Source organism: Leopardus geoffroyi, chromosome B1 (assembly GCF_018350155.1).
Source record: "Leopardus geoffroyi isolate Oge1 chromosome B1, O.geoffroyi_Oge1_pat1.0, whole genome shotgun sequence".
NCBI lineage: Eukaryota > Metazoa > Chordata > Mammalia > Carnivora > Felidae > Leopardus > Leopardus geoffroyi.
Window position 1 is genome coordinate 42,681,430 of NC_059327.1, and position 19,303 is coordinate 42,700,732.

At 31.7% G+C, this 19,303-nt stretch overlaps 1 protein-coding gene across 2 annotated transcripts in view; it reads right to left on the reverse strand.

The window, feature by feature from the left end:
- Positions 1–1,075: 1,075 nt before the first annotated feature.
- ADAM2 (ADAM metallopeptidase domain 2) overlaps positions 1,076–19,303 on the reverse strand; it is a 141,993-nt gene continuing 123,765 nt past the window's right edge. The window contains exons 18-22 of one of the 2 annotated variants that reach the window (XM_045459799.1): positions 12,310–12,387; positions 11,930–12,071; positions 2,970–3,125; positions 1,701–1,760; positions 1,076–1,298 (exon numbers count right to left, since the gene is read on the reverse strand). In XM_045459799.1, coding sequence (XP_045315755.1) covers positions 3,037–3,125; positions 11,930–12,071; positions 12,310–12,387 — 309 coding nt within the window. In that variant the 3' untranslated portion in view covers positions 1,076–1,298; positions 1,701–1,760; positions 2,970–3,036. Of the gene's footprint in view, positions 1,299–1,700; positions 1,761–2,969; positions 3,130–11,929; positions 12,072–12,309; positions 12,388–19,303 lie in introns of both variants that reach the window. The other variant, XM_045459793.1, reaches the window with a different exon arrangement.

Sequence of the window (19,303 nt, forward strand, 5' to 3'; positions counted from 1 at the left end):
TTGGAGAATAAGTATATGATTGCAAGTTGAGCAGGGATAGACTTGTGATGATTAATTTTATATGTTAACTTACGAACCACCAGAAATCTGATAAATCATTATTTCTGGTTGTGTCTGTGAGTGTATCTCTGGAGGAGATTAGCATTTTAATCAAAAGATTGAGTGAAGATTAACCTCATCAATAGAAGTAGGTATTATTCAATATTTTGAGAAACTGATTAGAAAGAAAAAAAAAAAGACAGAGAAAGGATGAATTTGCGTTATGTTTAAGCTATGACATCCATCTTCTCCTGCCTGGAACATGCATTGGCATTCCTGGTTCTCAAGTTTTGAAGTCATACCTAAACTTAGACCATGGGCTTTCCAAGTCTCCAGCTTTCACACCCATACTAAATTTCACTATGACCTTCCCTGGTTCTCCACGTTCCACATAGCAGATCATTGGATTTTTTGGCCCCCATAAATATATGAGCCAATTCCTATAACAAATCTTCTCATTATCTATCTACATTAATCCTTCTCTCTATATATCATCTATCTATAATATATCTACCTACCTATCTATCATCTATCTGTCATCTCATCATCAATCATTGATATTCTATTCATTCTGTTTCTCTGGAGAACCTTGACTAATGCATTTTTTTATTATAACTTACTCTTAAGAATAAACATTTTCATTATAATTTTCTTTAACTCTATGAATGCTTTCACTGTTAAAGTTGATCAAGCTTTTTTTTGTATAAGGTTTTTTATATAAATTTCCATGGTATCTTTCCATTCTTTACCTTGAACCTTTATATAACTGAGGTACATCTTTTGTGAGCAGCATATAATTGAGAATTATTTCCAAATCATTGTTTTTTGATTGGCAATGGACCTGACTATAATGTAACTACATAGCATTGCAATTTAAAATATAATAGTGACCTTTAATCATGACATTAGATTTATTATAACCTTTCTTTATCTCATGCCTACTGCTTAACAGAGTTAGTGCATACTAACAATTAGTATAACTTCAAAAATAAATATATAATATGAAAATTCATAAATATGACTTTCTTACAAATAATTCATCTGTAGAATTTTATATGTAACTATAAATTTATATTACATTTGTTATATGAGAAATCTTCTATCTTTTCTTGTTAGATCAGAACCATAACATGCAGGTTTTGAATCCCAATCAGGCAATGCAGGTAACTGCGGTTTGTTTTGTTTTTGTTTTTTGGGTTTTTTTTGTTTGTTTTTGTTTTTGTTTTTTTCATTTTTTCTGTCCATCGAAGATAATTATTCTGGAAGAATAAATGAAAGGGAAAAAGTTACCTGTTTGACCAATCAAGTTAAAAATGATTAATTCAACAAATAGCATGGGGTTACCCTTATTATAGAGTTCTATCATGTTATTTATTTTTAACCAACTTAATACACAAATGCTCAAAGATTAAATGTTATAAGAAACAAATTTAAAACATCACACTGCAAATAAATTTTTAAATGAAAATTGGAAAGTCATTTATAGTTTACAATGCCTATGACATAGTTTACAATATTGAAAAATATTTTGAATTCAATTTTTATTCTATGTAGCAATATATCACCATTAAATATATATTATATTATTTAAATTTATCTAATACATTAAATTTTCTGTTTCTCTGTCTCTACCTTTCACTATTACATTATTTTATACTCACTGTGATATGATGGATTGTTTTCCTGGCTACTCCCTAGGTTCACTCTCACTTTCAAGTTGCCTATATATTTCAAAATAAATATAATCACTTAAAATTATATTTTTTTCAAGACTGTTCCACAAAACTCTGTATACACTTTCAATATTGATACAGCTTTGAATTCCTATCTAGGATCTGAGACTAAGCACTCCTTAAGAATATATTACCACTGAGAACACTGATCAATTAGTAATCAAGATTAACATGAGAAAAAAATACATTAATGTAAATTTACCTAAAAATGAATGCATAATTTTCATATTAATAACACTATTAGCTAAATAACATTAAGCTTTCTTGTGATTCATCTTCTGCCATATTTATTTCTATGAATTTTACCAGCTACTTTATCTCCCAAAGATATTTGGTATCATTTTTCCACAATAAAGTCACCCAACATATGAATATCCTTCCAAATTGAATTATGTTAACTATTTTACACCCTGCATATTATTTCAGAAATGTTACATAACATTTTCAAACCATTTCTGTGAAACGTATTCTCTTTTATTTATATTATCTTATGAACTTTAAATATTTTAATAAAATTTAATGTTTATTAAGTAAAATGAATAGCAACACAGAACCCAAAGGCACAAATTATTTTATAGCAATTCCTCTGAAGAAAAGTAACACAAGTATAATATTTATTTTTATTTTTGAAGCATATTTTCAGATGTTTCTAAGGTTTTTTAATGAAAACTTATTTTATTTTTTCTGAAGATTAGCCTTGACTATAATCTCGATATTTCAGTTTACTATTTATTAACTTTTAATCTTTTCAACCTTTGGTTGCCTAACTTTCAATTTATTTAACAGCCTAAAAGACTAATTACTCTTTTAGATTTCTCTGTTTCCTTTTAATAAAATAGTACGCACAAAATACTTTGAAATATATAAATAAAAAATAAAGTAATAATGTTTAATACATATTTAATAATTAAGATCAAATAATAAAAAGAGGTAGATAAACATTAACTAAAAATCATTTCCACTTAAATTTATCCCAACAGAGTTCAAGTTGTTACAATATTAAAATTCCTGACCTTTTAAATATTCTATTTATTATGCACTATACTGATTATTAATATATTAAGTATTATATTTTACATGAAGATAAAAATTAAATCTGAATTATTATTTACATCATCATGCTGTTATTTATTAATAGGTCATATATACGCCAAAAAATTATCAAAGGAATGAATCTTAAATATGAAATCAATATACTCATCGCTTGTATACTCCTCAGTTCTCCATTTGTTTCTTTAGAAATAAACTTTTACCAGTGCGGCAATCAGTAAACAGAGAATAATGAAAAAAGGAATGAGTAGGAAAAATGGCCATCTTGTAGGTTTGGAATGATAAGCATTTTCAATGTAGCGTCTTTCTAGGAGAGAAAACACCAGTGATTTGAAAGCAATTACCAGGAATATAATAAAGACATTTCTTAAGGGGGTCTATCCACCAAGATCTAACAACTGTAAATATTTATGCCCCCAACGCTGAGACACTAAAATATGTACATCAATTTGTCACAAACATAAAGAAAATCATTGATAATAATACAATGCTATAAGTGGGGACTTTAACACCCCACTTAAAACAATGGACAGATTACCTAAGTAGAAAATCAATAAGGAAACAATGGCTTTGAATGACACACTGTACCAAATGCACTTAACAGATATATTAAGAACATTTCATCCTGAAGGAGCAGAATACCTATTCTTCTCCAGTGAACATTTAACATTCTCCAAAATAGATAGCATACTGGTTCAATTCTCAGCCCTCAACAAGTACAAAGAGATCAAGCTCCTACCATGTGTATTTTCTTACCACAACACTATGAAACTTGAAATCACAAGAAAAATTTTAGAAAGAACAGAAATACTTGGATATTAAAGAACATTCGACTAAAGAATGAGTGGGTTAACCAAGAAATTAAAGAGGAAATTAAAAAGTACATTGAAGCCAATGAAAATGAAAACACAATAGTTCAAAATTTTTGGGATACAGCTAAGGCAGTCATAAGAGGGAATTATATAGCAATCCAGGCCTTCCTAAAGAAGGAAGAAATGTCTCAAACACACAAGCTAACTTTATACATAAAGCGGCTGGAAAAAGAACAGCAAATAAAGCCCCAAACCAGCAGAAGAAGGGAAATAATAAAGATTAGAGCAGATCAAAGATATGAAAAAAGATAGTAGAGGGGTGCCTGGGTGGCTCAGTTGGTTAAGCCTCCTATTTCAGCTCAGGTTATGGTCTCTCAGTTTGTGAGTTTGTGAGTGTGAGCCCCACATTGGGCTCTGTGCTGACAGCTCGTAGCCTGAAGCCTGCTTTGGATTCTGTGTTTCCCTCTCTCTCTCTGCCCCTCCTCCACTCATGTGCATGCTCTCTCTCTCAAAATGAGTAAACATTTTTTTTTAATTAAAAAAATAGTAGACCAGATCAACAAAACTAGGAGCTGGTTCTTTGAAAGAATTAACAAAATTGATAAGCCTTTAACCAGATTTATTAAAATTAAATAGGAAAGGACCCAAAATAAATAAAATCATGAGTGAAAGAGATCACAGCCAACACCACAGAAATACAAACAATAACAAGAGAATATTATGAGCAATTATATGACAAATAGAGCAATCTGGAAGAAATGGATAAATTCCTAAAAACAAATAAACTACCAAACTGAAACAGGAAAAATAGAAAATTTGAACAGACCCATAATCAGTAAAGGAATTGAATCAGTAATCAAAATCTCCAAACAAACAAGAGTTCAGTATGAGATGGCTTCTCAGGGGAATTCTACCAAACATTTAAAGAAAATCTAGTAACTATTCTTTTGAAGCCATTCCAAAAAATACACATGGAAGGAAAACTTCCAAACTCATTCTATTAAGCCAGAATTACCTTGATTCCAAAAAACAAATACTCCACTGAAAAGGAGAATTACATACTAATTTCCCCAATTAATATAGGTGCAAAAATTCTCATATTAGCAAAAAAATCCAACAATACATTAAAATCATTATTCACCACAATCAAGTAGGATTTATTCCTGGGCTGCAGGGATGGTTCAATATCCACAAATCAATCAATATGACACAACACATTATTAAAAATGTATAAGAGTGGCGCCTGGGTGGCGCAGTCGGTTAAGCGTCCGACTTCAGCCAGGTCACGATCTCGCGGTCCGTGAGTTCGAGCCCCGCGTCGGGCTCTGGGCTGATGGCTCAGAGCCTGGAGCCTGTTTCCGATTCTGTGTCTCCCTCTCTCTTTGCCCTTCCCCCGTTCATGCTCTGTCTCTCTCTGTCCCAAAAATAAATAAACGTTGAAAAAAAAATTAAAAAAAATAAATAAAAATGTATAAGAACCACATAATCCTCTCAATAGATGGAGAAAAAAAAACATTTGACAAAACACAGCATCATTTTTTGATAAAAAACCCTCAAGAAAGTAGGGATATAAGGAACATACCTCAACATCATAAAGACCAAATATGAATGACCCACAGCTAATACCACCCTCAGTTGGGAAAAACTGAGACCTTCCCCCTAAGATCAGGAACACAGCAAGGTTTTCCATTCTCACCACTGTGGTTCAACATGGTACTAGAAGTCATAGCCTCAGCAATCAGATAACACAAAGAAAAAAAAAAGGCATACAAACTGTCAAGGAAGAAGTCAAACTTTCACTCTTTGCAGATGACATGATACTCTACATGAAGAAAACCTGAAGAACACCACAAAAAAAAATTGCTAGAACTGATCCAGGAATTCAGCAAAGTCACAGGATATAAAGTCAACATACAGAAATCAGTTGCATTTATATACACCAATAATGAAGTAGCAGAAAGAGATATTAAGGAATCGCTCCCATTTACAATTACACCAAAAACCATAAAATACCAAGGAATAAATTCAACCAAAGAGGTAAAATATCTGTATGCTGAAAACTATAGACAGCATATGAAAGAAATTGAATAAGACACCAAAAAAATTGAAAAATATTCCATGGTCATGGGCTGAAAAACAAATATTGTTAAAATGTTGATACTACCCAAAGCAGTCAACACATTCAGTGCAATCCCTATCAAAAAAACACAAGCGTTCTTCACAGGGCTACAACAAACAATTCTAAAATTTGTATGGAACCAGAAAAGACCCCAAATAGCCAAAGTAATGTTGAAAAAGGAAACCAAAGCTGGAGGCATCACAATCCTGGACTTCAAGCTGTATTACAAAGCTGTAATCATGAAGACAGTATGGTACTGGCACAAAACGGACACATAGATCAGTAGAACAGAATAGAAAACCTAGAAATGGACCCAACTAATCATTGACAAAGCAGTAAAAAATATCCAATGATAAAAAGATAGTCTCTTTAGGAAATAGTGTTGGGAAAACTGGACCATGACATGCAGAAGAATGAAACTGGACCACTTTCTTACAGCATACACAAAAAAATAAATTTACCATGGATAAAGACCTAAATGTGAGACAGGAAACCATCAGAACCCTAAAGGAGAAAACAGGCAACAACCTCTTTGACCTCGGCTGCAGCATCTTCTTACTAGGTATGTCCTGGAGGCAAGGGAAACAAAAGCAAAAATGAACTATTGGGACCTCGTCAAAATAAAATGTTTCTGCACAGTGAAAGAAACAATCCTTTTAGCAAAGCTAAAAGGCAACCAACGGGATGGGAGAAGATATTTGCAAATGACATATCAGATAAGGGATTAGTATCCAAAATCTATAAAGAACTTATCAAAACCCAACACCCAAAAAACAAATAAACCAGTGAGGAAATGGGCAAAAGACATGAATAGACACTTTTCCAAAGAAGACATCCAGATGGCTAATAGACACATGAAAAGATGCTCAACATCACTCATCATCAGGGATGTACAAATCAAAACCACAATGATATATCACCTCACACCCACAGAATGGCTGAAATTAACGACTCAGGCAACAACAGATGTTCGTGAGCATGCAGAGAAAGGGGAGACATTTTTGCATGTTGTTGAGAATGCAAACTGGTGCAGCTACTCTGGCAAACACTATGACGGTCCCTCAAAAAATTAAAAATAGAGCCATCCTAGGACCGAGCAATTGCACAATTAGGAATTGATCCAAAGGATACAAAAATGCTGATTTGAAAGGCCTTATGCACCCCAATGTTTATAGCAGTGCTATCAACAATATCCAAATTATGGAAAGAGCCAAATGTCCATTGACTAATGAATGGATAAAGATGTAATATATATATACAATAGAGTATTACTCGGCAATCAAAAAGAAGGAAATCTTACCATTTGCAACAATGTGGATTGAACTACAATGTAATGTTAACTGAAAAGTCAGTCAGAAAAAGACAAATATCATATGCGGAACTTAAGAAAAAAACAGATGGACATAGAAGAAGGAAAGGAAAAGTAAGATAAAAACAGAGAGGGAAGCAAACTCTTAAATACAGAGAACAAACTGAAGGTTGCTGGCAGGATGTTGAGTGGGGGGATGGGTTAAATGTGTGATGGACATTAAGGAGGGCACTTGTTGGGATGAGCACTGGGTTTTATATGTAAGTGATGAATCACTAAATTCTATTCTTGAAATCATTATTACACTATATGTTAACTAACTTTAATTGAATAAATAAATAAATAAAATTTCTGGAGAGTCATTTAAAAAATAAATCATTTCTATATTTTAATATGACTATTAGCATAAAATTTTTAAACTTTTATAGTTTTATAAATTAACATGTTTTTAAATGAAGTAGATAGGTTTATAGCATCAGTGCCCCCAAAACTTTTTCTAACTTCTATAATAGTCCTATCCTTTGCTATTTATACTCAGAACTCTTTATTCTGTAGTTTCTCTTCAGAACTGTTTGATAATATAGATGAATAGAAAGTGTGACCCCTGTGAAGAGCAGAAGCAGTCTTTCTCAATACTCTATTTTTATTAAGAAATACTGTACATGTGATAAAATTTTCATGAGTTCCAAAATACCTTTCTTTTATTGTATTGTATTGTATTGTATTGTATTGTATTGGTATGTATTTTCATGTCTTGTCTAAGAAATTATTGCTTATTCCAAGGTCATGTAGAAATTTCCCTGCTTCCTGGGGTACCTGGGTGGCTCAGTCAGTTAAGCTTCCGACTTTGGTTCAGTTCATGATCTCACAGTTCGTGGGCTCTGTGCTGACAGCTCAGTGCCTGGAGCCTGCTTCAGATTCTGTCTCTCTCGTTCTCTGCCCCTCTCCCACTCATGCGCTCTCTCTCTCTCTCTCTCAAAAATAAACATTTAAATTTTTTTTTAAAAAATTCCCCTGCTTCCCTCATGAAGATATATAGTTTTCATTTATGCATTTAGATTTATTATTTATTTCATATAAATTGGCAAGTTGAGATTTTAGGGGTCAATGGTCTTATGTAGATATTCAATTGTTACAATACAATGTTTTGAAATGATTTTTATTCATTGAACTATCTTTGTATCTTCCTTGAAAAAAATGTTTAACCATATATCAAGACTCCCTATTCCATATAATTGATCTGTTTGTATATCTATCCACTACCAATGCCACACTGTCTTCATTAACATAACTATATTTAAATCTGTAATATACTAAATTCAATATAAGGGAAATAGACTAAGCTTTTTTTCAGGGTGGGTTGTTATTTTAATTAATTAATTAATTAATTTTTTTGGCTATTCTGAGCACTTTTGCAAATATTTTAGAATCAAATATTAATATATAAAAAGTTGCATGCTCTTATGATTGGGTTTTTTAATCTATAGATTTGGTGAGAATCTTAAAATAATAAACCTGGTGTACATGGCAAATTTCTCAACTTATTTTTATGTTTAACATCTGTCTGCATTTCTGTTTTAGTTTCAGTGTAAAGATATTATACATATTTTGTTAAATTTATTTCCAAAATATTATATTTTTATAATAGTGTAAATAGTACTAATTATAAGTTGGTTTCCATTTACTGCTGTTATTATAAAACAATACTACTAACTTTTGAACATTATTTCCTCTCATCTTTCAAAATATATTACTTCTAGAAGTGTTTTGTAGATCCCTTAAGATTTAATATTGTACTTAACTACAACATATGCAGTCTCATTTCATCCTTTCTGACAATAATCTTTATGTTCTTGATTTCTTGTTTTTTGTTATTGCACTAGCTAGGATGACTAGGATTTATGGGAAAATGTTGAATAGGTATGGTGAGAGCATAATTTGTTCCCCTGCTTTGAATTTTTTTTTTTTTTTGAAAAACAATGTACTTCATCATAAGTTGTATTAGGTACATTTTCTGTTGATGCTGTTTATCAGATTGATCAAGTTTACTTCTGTTAGTTCGCTGTTTTTTAAAAAAAATTCATAAATAGGTGTTGAATTTTTTGTCAAATGATTTTTATGCATCACATGAGAAAATTGTATACTTTTTAAAAATAATTTCATTGATTTGATGAATTCCACTGATTGACTTTCAAGTGATACAGGAGACTTGCATTTCTAAGATAAATCCCAATTAGTCCAGATTACTATCCTTTTAATATAGATAGCTATAGAATATGCTAATATATTGGTAAGAATGTTTACATCTGTTTTTATAAAAGATGTTTTTCTGTAACTTTATCTATGTTAACTTACTTGTCTGGATTTGGTATCAGGGTTATATTTTCCTTATAGAACGAGGTGATAAAAGTCCTTTCTACCAGTTTTTTGAAAATGGTATTTCTTCCTTGCAAAAATTTTCTGGATTTAACTTGTGAAAACATCTATTTCTAGAGTTGGGGTGGGGGGCTGGTTATTTTTGTTGGTATTGATATTTAAAAATTATAAACCCACAGGCTAAAGAAATTTTAATTCTGGTTTCTTGGTTATATCTTTGATTTGTAATTCCTTTTCCATAGGAATAGCCATTTTTACAACTGAATAGCTTTATCAGCCTTGTTTCTTGCCCATAACTAATTGGGACTCAAAGAATTTATGTACTATTTTGATCACTTTTTGTCTGAGCTGATACAATTCCTTTAAAATGTGTGGGCTTCTTGTGTGTCAAATAAAAAGTACACCCCATTAATCAAAGGAAAAGTCATGCCCACAAATCTTTTTGAGATAACATTTTTTCTATATTGGACCCTGGTGAGGCTGCTATGAGATAACTTATTCAACATTCTTCATAGCCTTACTTTTTCAGAGTTTTTAGAAGCATTCTAATACAACACTTAGAAGACCTTTTGCATAGATAAGATCTATAAAATGCATCACTTTTTTTTTTTTTAGGATTTAAAAGAGTCTTACAGTCACATGCTTGACTTAATTGTTAACTGATGTCAAATTTTATTGTTCAATATCTCAGATTTAGTTTTTAGCCATTTCTCTCAATAAGCATGTTTTGTTGGAAGAGTCTAAGGATGAGAATATTTTATTTTCAAACTAAACCAAACCAAAACAAAACACAAAATCCTGTCTTTTATATTTGATCTACATTTTAGTTGAGAATTGAAATGTGTCTTCATTAACTATTATTCTCTTCTCATACTTTATCATAGGCAAATTAAATCACCTACTGGAAATCTTTACAATCTACCTGGAAATCTTGCTGACCAGAACCATAAATTCTATTTTCCATATTGTCACAGGCAACAGTGATTCCAAACAATTTGCCACTTCATAATAAATGTCCTTATTTCTCCAATTTCTAATAACATGTTTTAAAGCTATCTTTGAATTGTTCACCAACAGTATTCTCAAGACAATTTCAACATATACCAAAAGTCTTCAACAGTTTCCTAGATGACTTTCTACCTTCCATGTACCATCCAATTCCAAAGCTAATGCCATATGTCTTGGATTCCTTTTATATAAATACACTATCTGGTTACCAAATTGTTTTCTATTATAGATAGAAAGAGGTGCAGGAAACTTTACCCAAACATAGAAACTTTAAACAATCATTTAATTTTGTTCATTTTGTGCATCATGAATTTGGGGAATTCATATTTTGTGTCTCAATGTAGTCAAATTTCAAATAGGGAAGATAATTTTCAACAGAACGAGCATTCCAACAATGAGAGTTGCAAGAATTGGTATTCTAAAAAACCCAGTCAGAATCTCACTTGTATACATTTTATTGATCAGTTATACCACCAAGGTCAACCTGGACTCAATGAAAGAAGTGGTCTCTTCTGATTATTGGTGAAATGACATGTGTGTGCATGGACAGAAGCAATAAATTACAGCTGATTTGAAGATAAGTCACTGCAAACTAATTGTTCTACAGAATGGAAACAGTTTGAAATGCATTAAGTATATTCTAATGTTTTTAACTTACCAATCTATTACCACATGGCAAACACTGGAATGAATGTGGAAATGTTAAGAACTACCTCTAGCTCAAAATCTGGGAAAAGCTGCTTTAATTATCTGAAATTTAGGTTTTTATATTAAGACTGCCCCTAATCATCATTGGATATGCTTGGCTTACTCTAAAATCCATCTTCTTTGAAGAAAAATTGTAGGAAACTACATTTTCTAAGAACTCCAGACTTCTAGTTATATTAGGCTAACAGGAGTAACTGAAAAACTTTTGGAGGGTCAGAATAGTCAAATTATTTATAGTATTTAACCCCTGTCTCTGCACAATTACCCATAGTGGCTTATATGCTCTATAACTCTTCATGATAGTACCTCTGCTTGTGATCTACCTGCTGGTATGTAACCCTGACCATAGTTACAAGTCATGCTAGATGGCTCAGATGTTGGTACTAGTAATACTGCCTCCTTTCATTGTCCCTCCAACTGCCGAAGTGATAGTGTATTCCTGTGTTGCCTAAAGATTCTCCAATTGGCTTTCATCTCTGCCATTGTGTGTTACCTGATGCCTTATGTTGAATTCCTTCTGTGTGAAGGGCTAAAGTGATTTTTGTTTTCCTGCCTGGGCTTTTACTGATATGTCTTATATATAATATATGTTACCTATGTTATATTACTCTCTACAAGTAAAATATAAACTTTCCTCATATGATTTATTATTTAAGGCCATATCTAATCTAAATATAGATTATAGACAACTAAATAAAATATTATTTATTTTATTAAATTTAATAAATTAAAATGTAGTTTTAGTTATGTTTTCAATTTTTTTATTAATACTTACCAGAACTGGTAAGGCCAGCAGCTACTTGAGGCGGAAAATTTCCACTGTCAACACTCCCACCAGTCCATGCATCATCACTAGTTTCACAATTAGGAGGCAAATACGAAGGGTTACAGTGACAGTTCTTTTTATTATTGCATACCTGAAACCAGGAGAAATATCATCTTTTAAGATAAGAGCTATAATTATTTGTGTTCCAGTAGAATTTTAAAATAATACTTAGGTCAAATGAGGCCAATATTCTTATGTGGTTTATGAGTATATAAACGTGTGTGTGTGTGTGTGTGTGTGTGTGTCTGTGTTTGTGTGTTCAGTTATGTGTTTACTTTCTAGTATTACTCTCAGTGATTTCTATTCTCACATCACATTACTGCACTTACACCACGTTCATTGCATTTTCCTGGAGTACAATCATAATTCAAATATCCAGCATCTACACATTCTTTATTCTTGCAAACCTGAAAAGAAAATAAGCCAAAGTAAAATAACTGAAATAACATCTATATTTGACATTTCATTAAAAGAATTCTCTACGATACTGATATAAAAGGTATTCATTTAATAAGTGTTAACACACTAGCAATAAGTTGATTAATTTATAGTGCTGTTTCCAGCACTAGATGAGACTCTGATTATCTGATAGTCAAGAAAACAACAGAAGTATCTTCTCTTCTTGTGCTGGTATAAAAGACATCAAATAAATAAAAGTGAAGATAACTATGTCATAAATACTATAATGAAAAAAGCACAGGGAATTTATCTGATATGTGGGAATAGTTTAATCTTATCAAACCTCTTATCAACCCCAGATGTTGAACAAGACTTAGGCAAGGATAGAAATGAAAGACAAAGTACTTATAGGAAAAGAAATAATATTTAAAATGACCCTACATTGAAAGATAATACAAAACTTTTGAGAAATATTAACAGCAGTGTAGCTGGTACACAGAGAACAACCATTTAATCATGAATTCACTAAATAATTGAGTCCTACAGCATGCCTGTCCTGAGAAAAAACCAGTGAACAAAAAAAATCTCATATTGTTCATATTGCAGTGAAAGATATAGAAATGCACAAATAAAAAGGCCAAATGTGATGTGACAGTAACTGTAATGGCAGGATTGTGCAGGGTCTTACATTATTTTTTTAATGTTTATTTATTTATTTTGAGAGAGAGAGAGAGAGGGAGAAAGCACAAGTAGGGCAGGGGCAGAGAGAGAGGAGAGAGCAGGAATCCCAAGCAGGTTCCACATTGCCAGTGTGGAGTCCGCTGTGGAGCTCCATTTCATGAACTGTGAGATCAACACCTGAGCCAAAGTCAGATGCTCAAAAGACACAGTCACCCAGGAGCCCGTGGGGCCTTACATTCTTAAGCAGAAAGATGGCCTATAACCTGCAAGCAATTGGTTGTTTTTAGAGATTTCATGGAAGATGGAGAGCTGATAAAAATACGTTTTGGAAAAAAGGATGGAAAAGGCAATAGAAAATGTTGAGAGACAAATTAGGACACCTTACGGTAGTCCAGAAAATGATAACCATAGAGTGAAATTGAGTGGTAATGGTGTAATGAAAACTCATGGTTCTATTTGAGATATCATTAAAAAGTTTAATACACTTAATTTTAATGATAAATTGATTTTATTGGAGGATGAAAAGAAAGATGGGTCAATGACACCAAGGTTTCTGGTTTATATAACACTCTCAGTAGTAGTATGATTGATTGAGGTAGGGAAAGCTACGCAGAAAGCTCAAAAGTTTAGCAGTTATTTTTTGAAACTTCTTTCAACTTCTTTCAACTATGCTTAATATTTTTAAAATATTTAAACATTTATTGACCTTATGAAAAGTCTCTGAGTGACATGGCAAACCAAAGAACATGTAACTGGAAATATTATTTTTATAAAAATGTTTTCTAAATATTGTCAGTATTTCTTTGGGAGTCTCTTCTTAAAAATATATAATAATAATATACTAATTTTTAAAACCAGACAATGAATCTTCCCAAAAAGGTTTTGCTAAACATGGTGAGTATGAAATAACACATTATTAAAGGTGTCTGATAATTTTGGCAACCCATACCTCTGTTTAAGAAGGAAATATACTTATTATAAATTGATGACCAGGCTATTCTGAGGGGTTGGGGTAAGAGAATAAAAGTTCTAGCTGTGGATACAGACTAGTGTTGCTATTGTTAGAAATATATCTGTTTTGTTACAATGATGCTTTATCACCTAACTAGCACTTGGGCAGAGAAGTTAAATAAATAATTTGCAGAGCTGTTGTCAAGAAGAAGATAAACATAACTCTCATAAGCATTAAATAAATTCTTTCAACTAGAGAAAAAGTTGAGAAGAAAAAGTTGAGAAGCCATTGTTGGTATTATGAGTATTCTATTTGTGCAATGAAAAAAAGTTTTTTGGCTTTAACATGCTTACTTCAGTTGTACCATGCAGAAAGGCTAGGAAAAAACACCATCCAAAGTGGGGAGCTAGCTACAAAATCACAGAAGTTTTTTATCACCATATCATAATATAATATAATATAATATAATATAATATAATATAAAGAAAACAATGGTTCCTCACCAAACACTTTGAAACAGATTTTTTGAAAATTTGGTTTGTGGTAAGAAAACTGATGCAGTTTCCTATTCTTGTCACTATGTTAGAGTAGGATTCTGTAGAAACCTTCTTGTACAGAGGACTTAAAATAGTGAATAAATTATGTGCACATATTCCTTGAAAAGAACACATGACTGTACCAGAGATAAAGTGAAAATAATTTTAAGTTCACAAAAGTTAAAATGAGACAATATGATTCCACAAAAGTAACCAAAAGCTGAAGCCAGTATTCCTCTACAGGCCATCAGTGACCAAGCAAATAGACTTTAAGTGATCATGTTTACCCTGTACAAGTGACAGAATTATAAGCAGGTTTTACTAAATACTGAAAAAATAATCTGGATAGAGGCATCAACAGAATGGTGCATTAGAAAGTCCAAAGTTCTTGTTCTATCTTGGAGATATTTTTAAAATAATAAGAAGGAAAGCTGGCTAAAATAACCAATAAGAACTTTAGAAATAGTCAATGGTCTATGGCAACCAAGAAAATGCCCAATCAAGAAACAGCCAAATTTAAAATTGTAAAAAAATTTGTGGTAATTTTTTTAGAGTTTACTGATTTATTTTGAGAGCGGGAGAGAGAGAATCCCAAGCAGAGGTGTGCTATCAGCATAGAGAGCCCAATGCGGGGCTCAATCTCACAAACCATGAGATCATGACCTAAGCCAAAATCACGAGTTGGATGTATAACCAGTTGAGCCACCTAGGTGCTCCAAACTTTGTGGAATTTTTAAAATCAAATTTGCCCCACTCCTTCCCCAGCATGGCATAGTCTTGGTATGGAGGAGGAAACTGCTGAGTTCACAATGATTTCCTTTGAACTGAAGGGAGCAGAGGAAAACATATTTTCAATTTCGTATTTTTCTTGGGAGCTACCTGAAGGACTGGTCTCTGTTTAACCTAACTTGAATCTTAGATAAGGAGAAGCAATGGACACTGCTCGGGAATGCTGCAAGGAGACTTAAGTTTTGCAAGCACCTGGGGCAAAAAATAATGGGTAAAGACATACAATAGATCATGTGAAGCCCAAAGGAGAGGATGGCATGAGAATATTTTGAAAAGTAAGACATCTGATAATATCCATGTATGTGGGAAATCAAAAAAGCCACAGGGAAGCCCAGGAAAGATGCATCATCACAAAAGTTGTGAGAAGACCACAAGCTTTCTTTCTCCTCAGGCTGATTCCAAGGCTTAGAGCACACCTAACTTCCCAAGCACAGAGTCAGTCTGCGAACACTGGGAGAAATGTCTGTTTTCTCAAATGTCCAATTTTCAACAACAACAACAACAAACAACAATCAAAAGGTAGAAAAAGAAACAGGAGAACATGGTCCATTCAAAGAAAGAAGATTAAATGACATAATGTTATTTTTAAATAACTATACTAAATATGAAAAAGTTAAATAAAAGAAAATTTAAATAAAAACATAGTTTAAGAAAGAAAGAAAATCAGAAAAATTATATATTAACAAAATGAGAATATCAACAAAGAGATAGCAATTATAAATAGCAACCAAAAAATTATGATGCAAACATGTAATAACTAAATTTAAAAATTTATTACTTAGACTCAAAAACAAATTTTGGTTGGCAGAAGAAAGAATCAGTGATTTAAAGATAAGACATTTTAAACTTTGGAGTCTTAAATGAAAAAAGAAAAAAACAAAGAAAATGAACAAAGATAAAGAGAGTTATGAAATACCATCAAGCAGATCAAAGTACATATTATGGGACTCCCTGAAGTAGATGAGAAAAAAGGAGACAGGGAAATTAGTTGAAAAACTGATGTCTGAAATGCCCCATGTTTGAAGAATAACATGGATCTACAAATCCTATGAGACAAATGAATACCAACTAAGGCAAAGGCAAAGAGATTCACACCAAAACACATTATAATCAAACAAAATGCCAAAGAAAAAAAATAGAATTTTAAAAACAGCAATTGGAAAATGAATTACCATGTACAAATTATCCTTAACAAAATTATAGCAGATTCCTCATTAAAAACTTTTAAAACCAAAACGCAATGGGCTCATATATTGGAAATGCTAGAAGGAAAATAAAAAGTCCTGACAACTTAGAATTCTATATTCAACAAAACAGAGCTGAATTTGATAGGGGAAATTAATACATTCTCATATTCAAAAGAAATAAAATTTGAGGGAATTTATTACCATAAGACCTAGCCTACAAAAAAGTACTAAAAGGAGTCCTACAAGATAAATAAAAACTTGCTAGTCTGTAACTAGAATTTACACACAGAAATAAAGATCTCTGGTAACAATAAATAAATGATGAAAGTATACAAATTAGTAGTATTGTAGTTTTCATTTATAACTCCATTTTGAAAATTTCTGAGATTAAAAAGACAAATACATAAAATTAAATAATTATAAGTCTGTGTTAATGGGTACACAGTATATAAAATGTAATTTTTGACATCAAAAAAAAGTGTGGAGGGCAAAGATGTACAAGAGTAGATGTTTGTGTATACTTGAAGTTAACTTGGTATTAGTTCAAATTAGATTGTTATAACTTTAGGATGCTATATGCAATCCCATAGTAACCACAAATATAATAATCTATAGAATATATACAAAAGGTATAGAGACTAGAATAAAAAATGTGTTACTACAAAACATGAACTAAAGAAAAATGAAGGTAGTGATGGGGAAATGATGTACAAAAAAAAGTTATAAGAAATATAAAAATAATAAAATGTCAAAAGTAAGTCCTTTTCTATCAGTTACATTAATGTTAATGGATTAAATTCTTCAATCAAATACCATGGGGTGGCAGAATGGATAACATTGCTCAACTATATGTTTAAAGGGACTCTTTCTGCAAGACATTCACCTGATATCCAATGTCACAAACATGTAGAAATTGAAAGGATGGAAAAATATATTCCATGAAAGTAACAACAAAAGGGAATGAGAATGGCTATAATAATATCAGACAAAATAGATTTTAAATCAACTATTATTGCAAGAAAAAAGTACACTCTAGATTAATAAGTAATCAAAATTCACCAAGAAACATACAAATGATAAACATGTATATATCAAACATCAGAACTCCCACATAATGGCACAAACAGAATTGCTGAGAGAAATAGATAGCTCTACAATAATAGCCTTCAATATTCCACTTTTGAAAAGAAGCGGACAGAAGATCAATAAAGAAATAGAGGATGTGAAAACACTGTATAACAATTGGACCTAATAGACATATATAGAACACTGCTTAACAATAGCAAAATACACATTTGTCTCAACTGCACATGGGCATTGTATACATTAGGACATATATAGTCACAAGACAAGTCTTAATAAATATGGAAAGATTGAAATTATGCAAAGTATCTTTTCTGATTACAGTAAAGTGAAACTATACAGTAAAATCAGAAGGAACACTGAAAAATTTACAAATATGTGAAATTATCATATATGAAATAAAAAAAACTAATCAACAAAAATACACAACGGAAATTAGAAAATATTCTGAAACAAAAGAAAACAAAAACACAATACACCAGACATGAAATGCAGGAAAACACTGCTGACAGTAATTTTTAACTGTAAGCCAACACGTTAAAAAGGAAGAATGATTTTATTTTTAAATTTTTAAAAAATGTTTATTCACTTATTTTGAGACAGAGTGAGAGTGAGAAAGAGTGTGTGTGAGCAGGGGAGGAGCAGAGAGAGAGGAAGAGAGATAATCCCAAGCAGGCTCTGTGCTATCAACACAGAAACCAATGCGGGGCTCGATCCCATGAACTATGCTATCTGAGCCGATATCAAGAGTTGGAAGCTCAACTGACTGACCCATCCAAGTGCCCCTAGAAAAGGAAGAAGAATTTTATATAAAAAACTTAAACTTTCACCATAAACAAACAAACACACAAACAAGCAAACAAGACAAGAGGTGGCAGAAGGAAGGGAATAACAAAGATTAGAATTTAAATAAAAGAGAAAACAGAAAACCAAATTAGAGAATAAAAATTAAAGACCAAAAAAATTGAAAAATCTTTTACCTAGAATTACTAAAATAAATGATATTCAAATAAGTAAATTAGAAATAAAGGTGAGCACATTGCTATCAATTTTACAGAAATAACAAGCTTTATACGGTGAAAAACTGAGCACCAACATTTGGATAAGCTAATAAAATGAACAAATTTTTAGGAACACCCCATCTACCAACATTACATCAAAGAGAAATAGAAAATCTGACTAGACCTATAACTCATAAAGATATTAAATCAGTAATCAAAATCCTTGAAACAAAGAAAATTCCTGGACCAGATAGCTTCATTGGTGAATTTTACTAAATATTTACAGAATTTCACCAAATATTTAAATCAGTCTTTCTCAGATTCTTCCAACAAATGTAACAGGAAGGCACACTTCCAGATCCATTCTATAAGGCCAGAATTACCCTAATATAAAAACCAAGGACACGATAATAAAGGAAAACTACAAACAAATATTGATTGTAAATATTAATGCAATGTTCTCAACAAAACATGAGTAAACAGAATTCAACAACATATTAAAAATTTGCATATCATAACCACGTAGGATTAATTCATGGAATGTGGGAATGATTCGACATACAAAAATCAATGTAATATACTACATTAAAGGAATAAAGGTGGGAAATAATCACACAACCATCTCAATTGAAGTAGAAAAACCATATGACAAAATTGAACACCTTTTAATGATAAAAAAGAATCTAACAAATTAG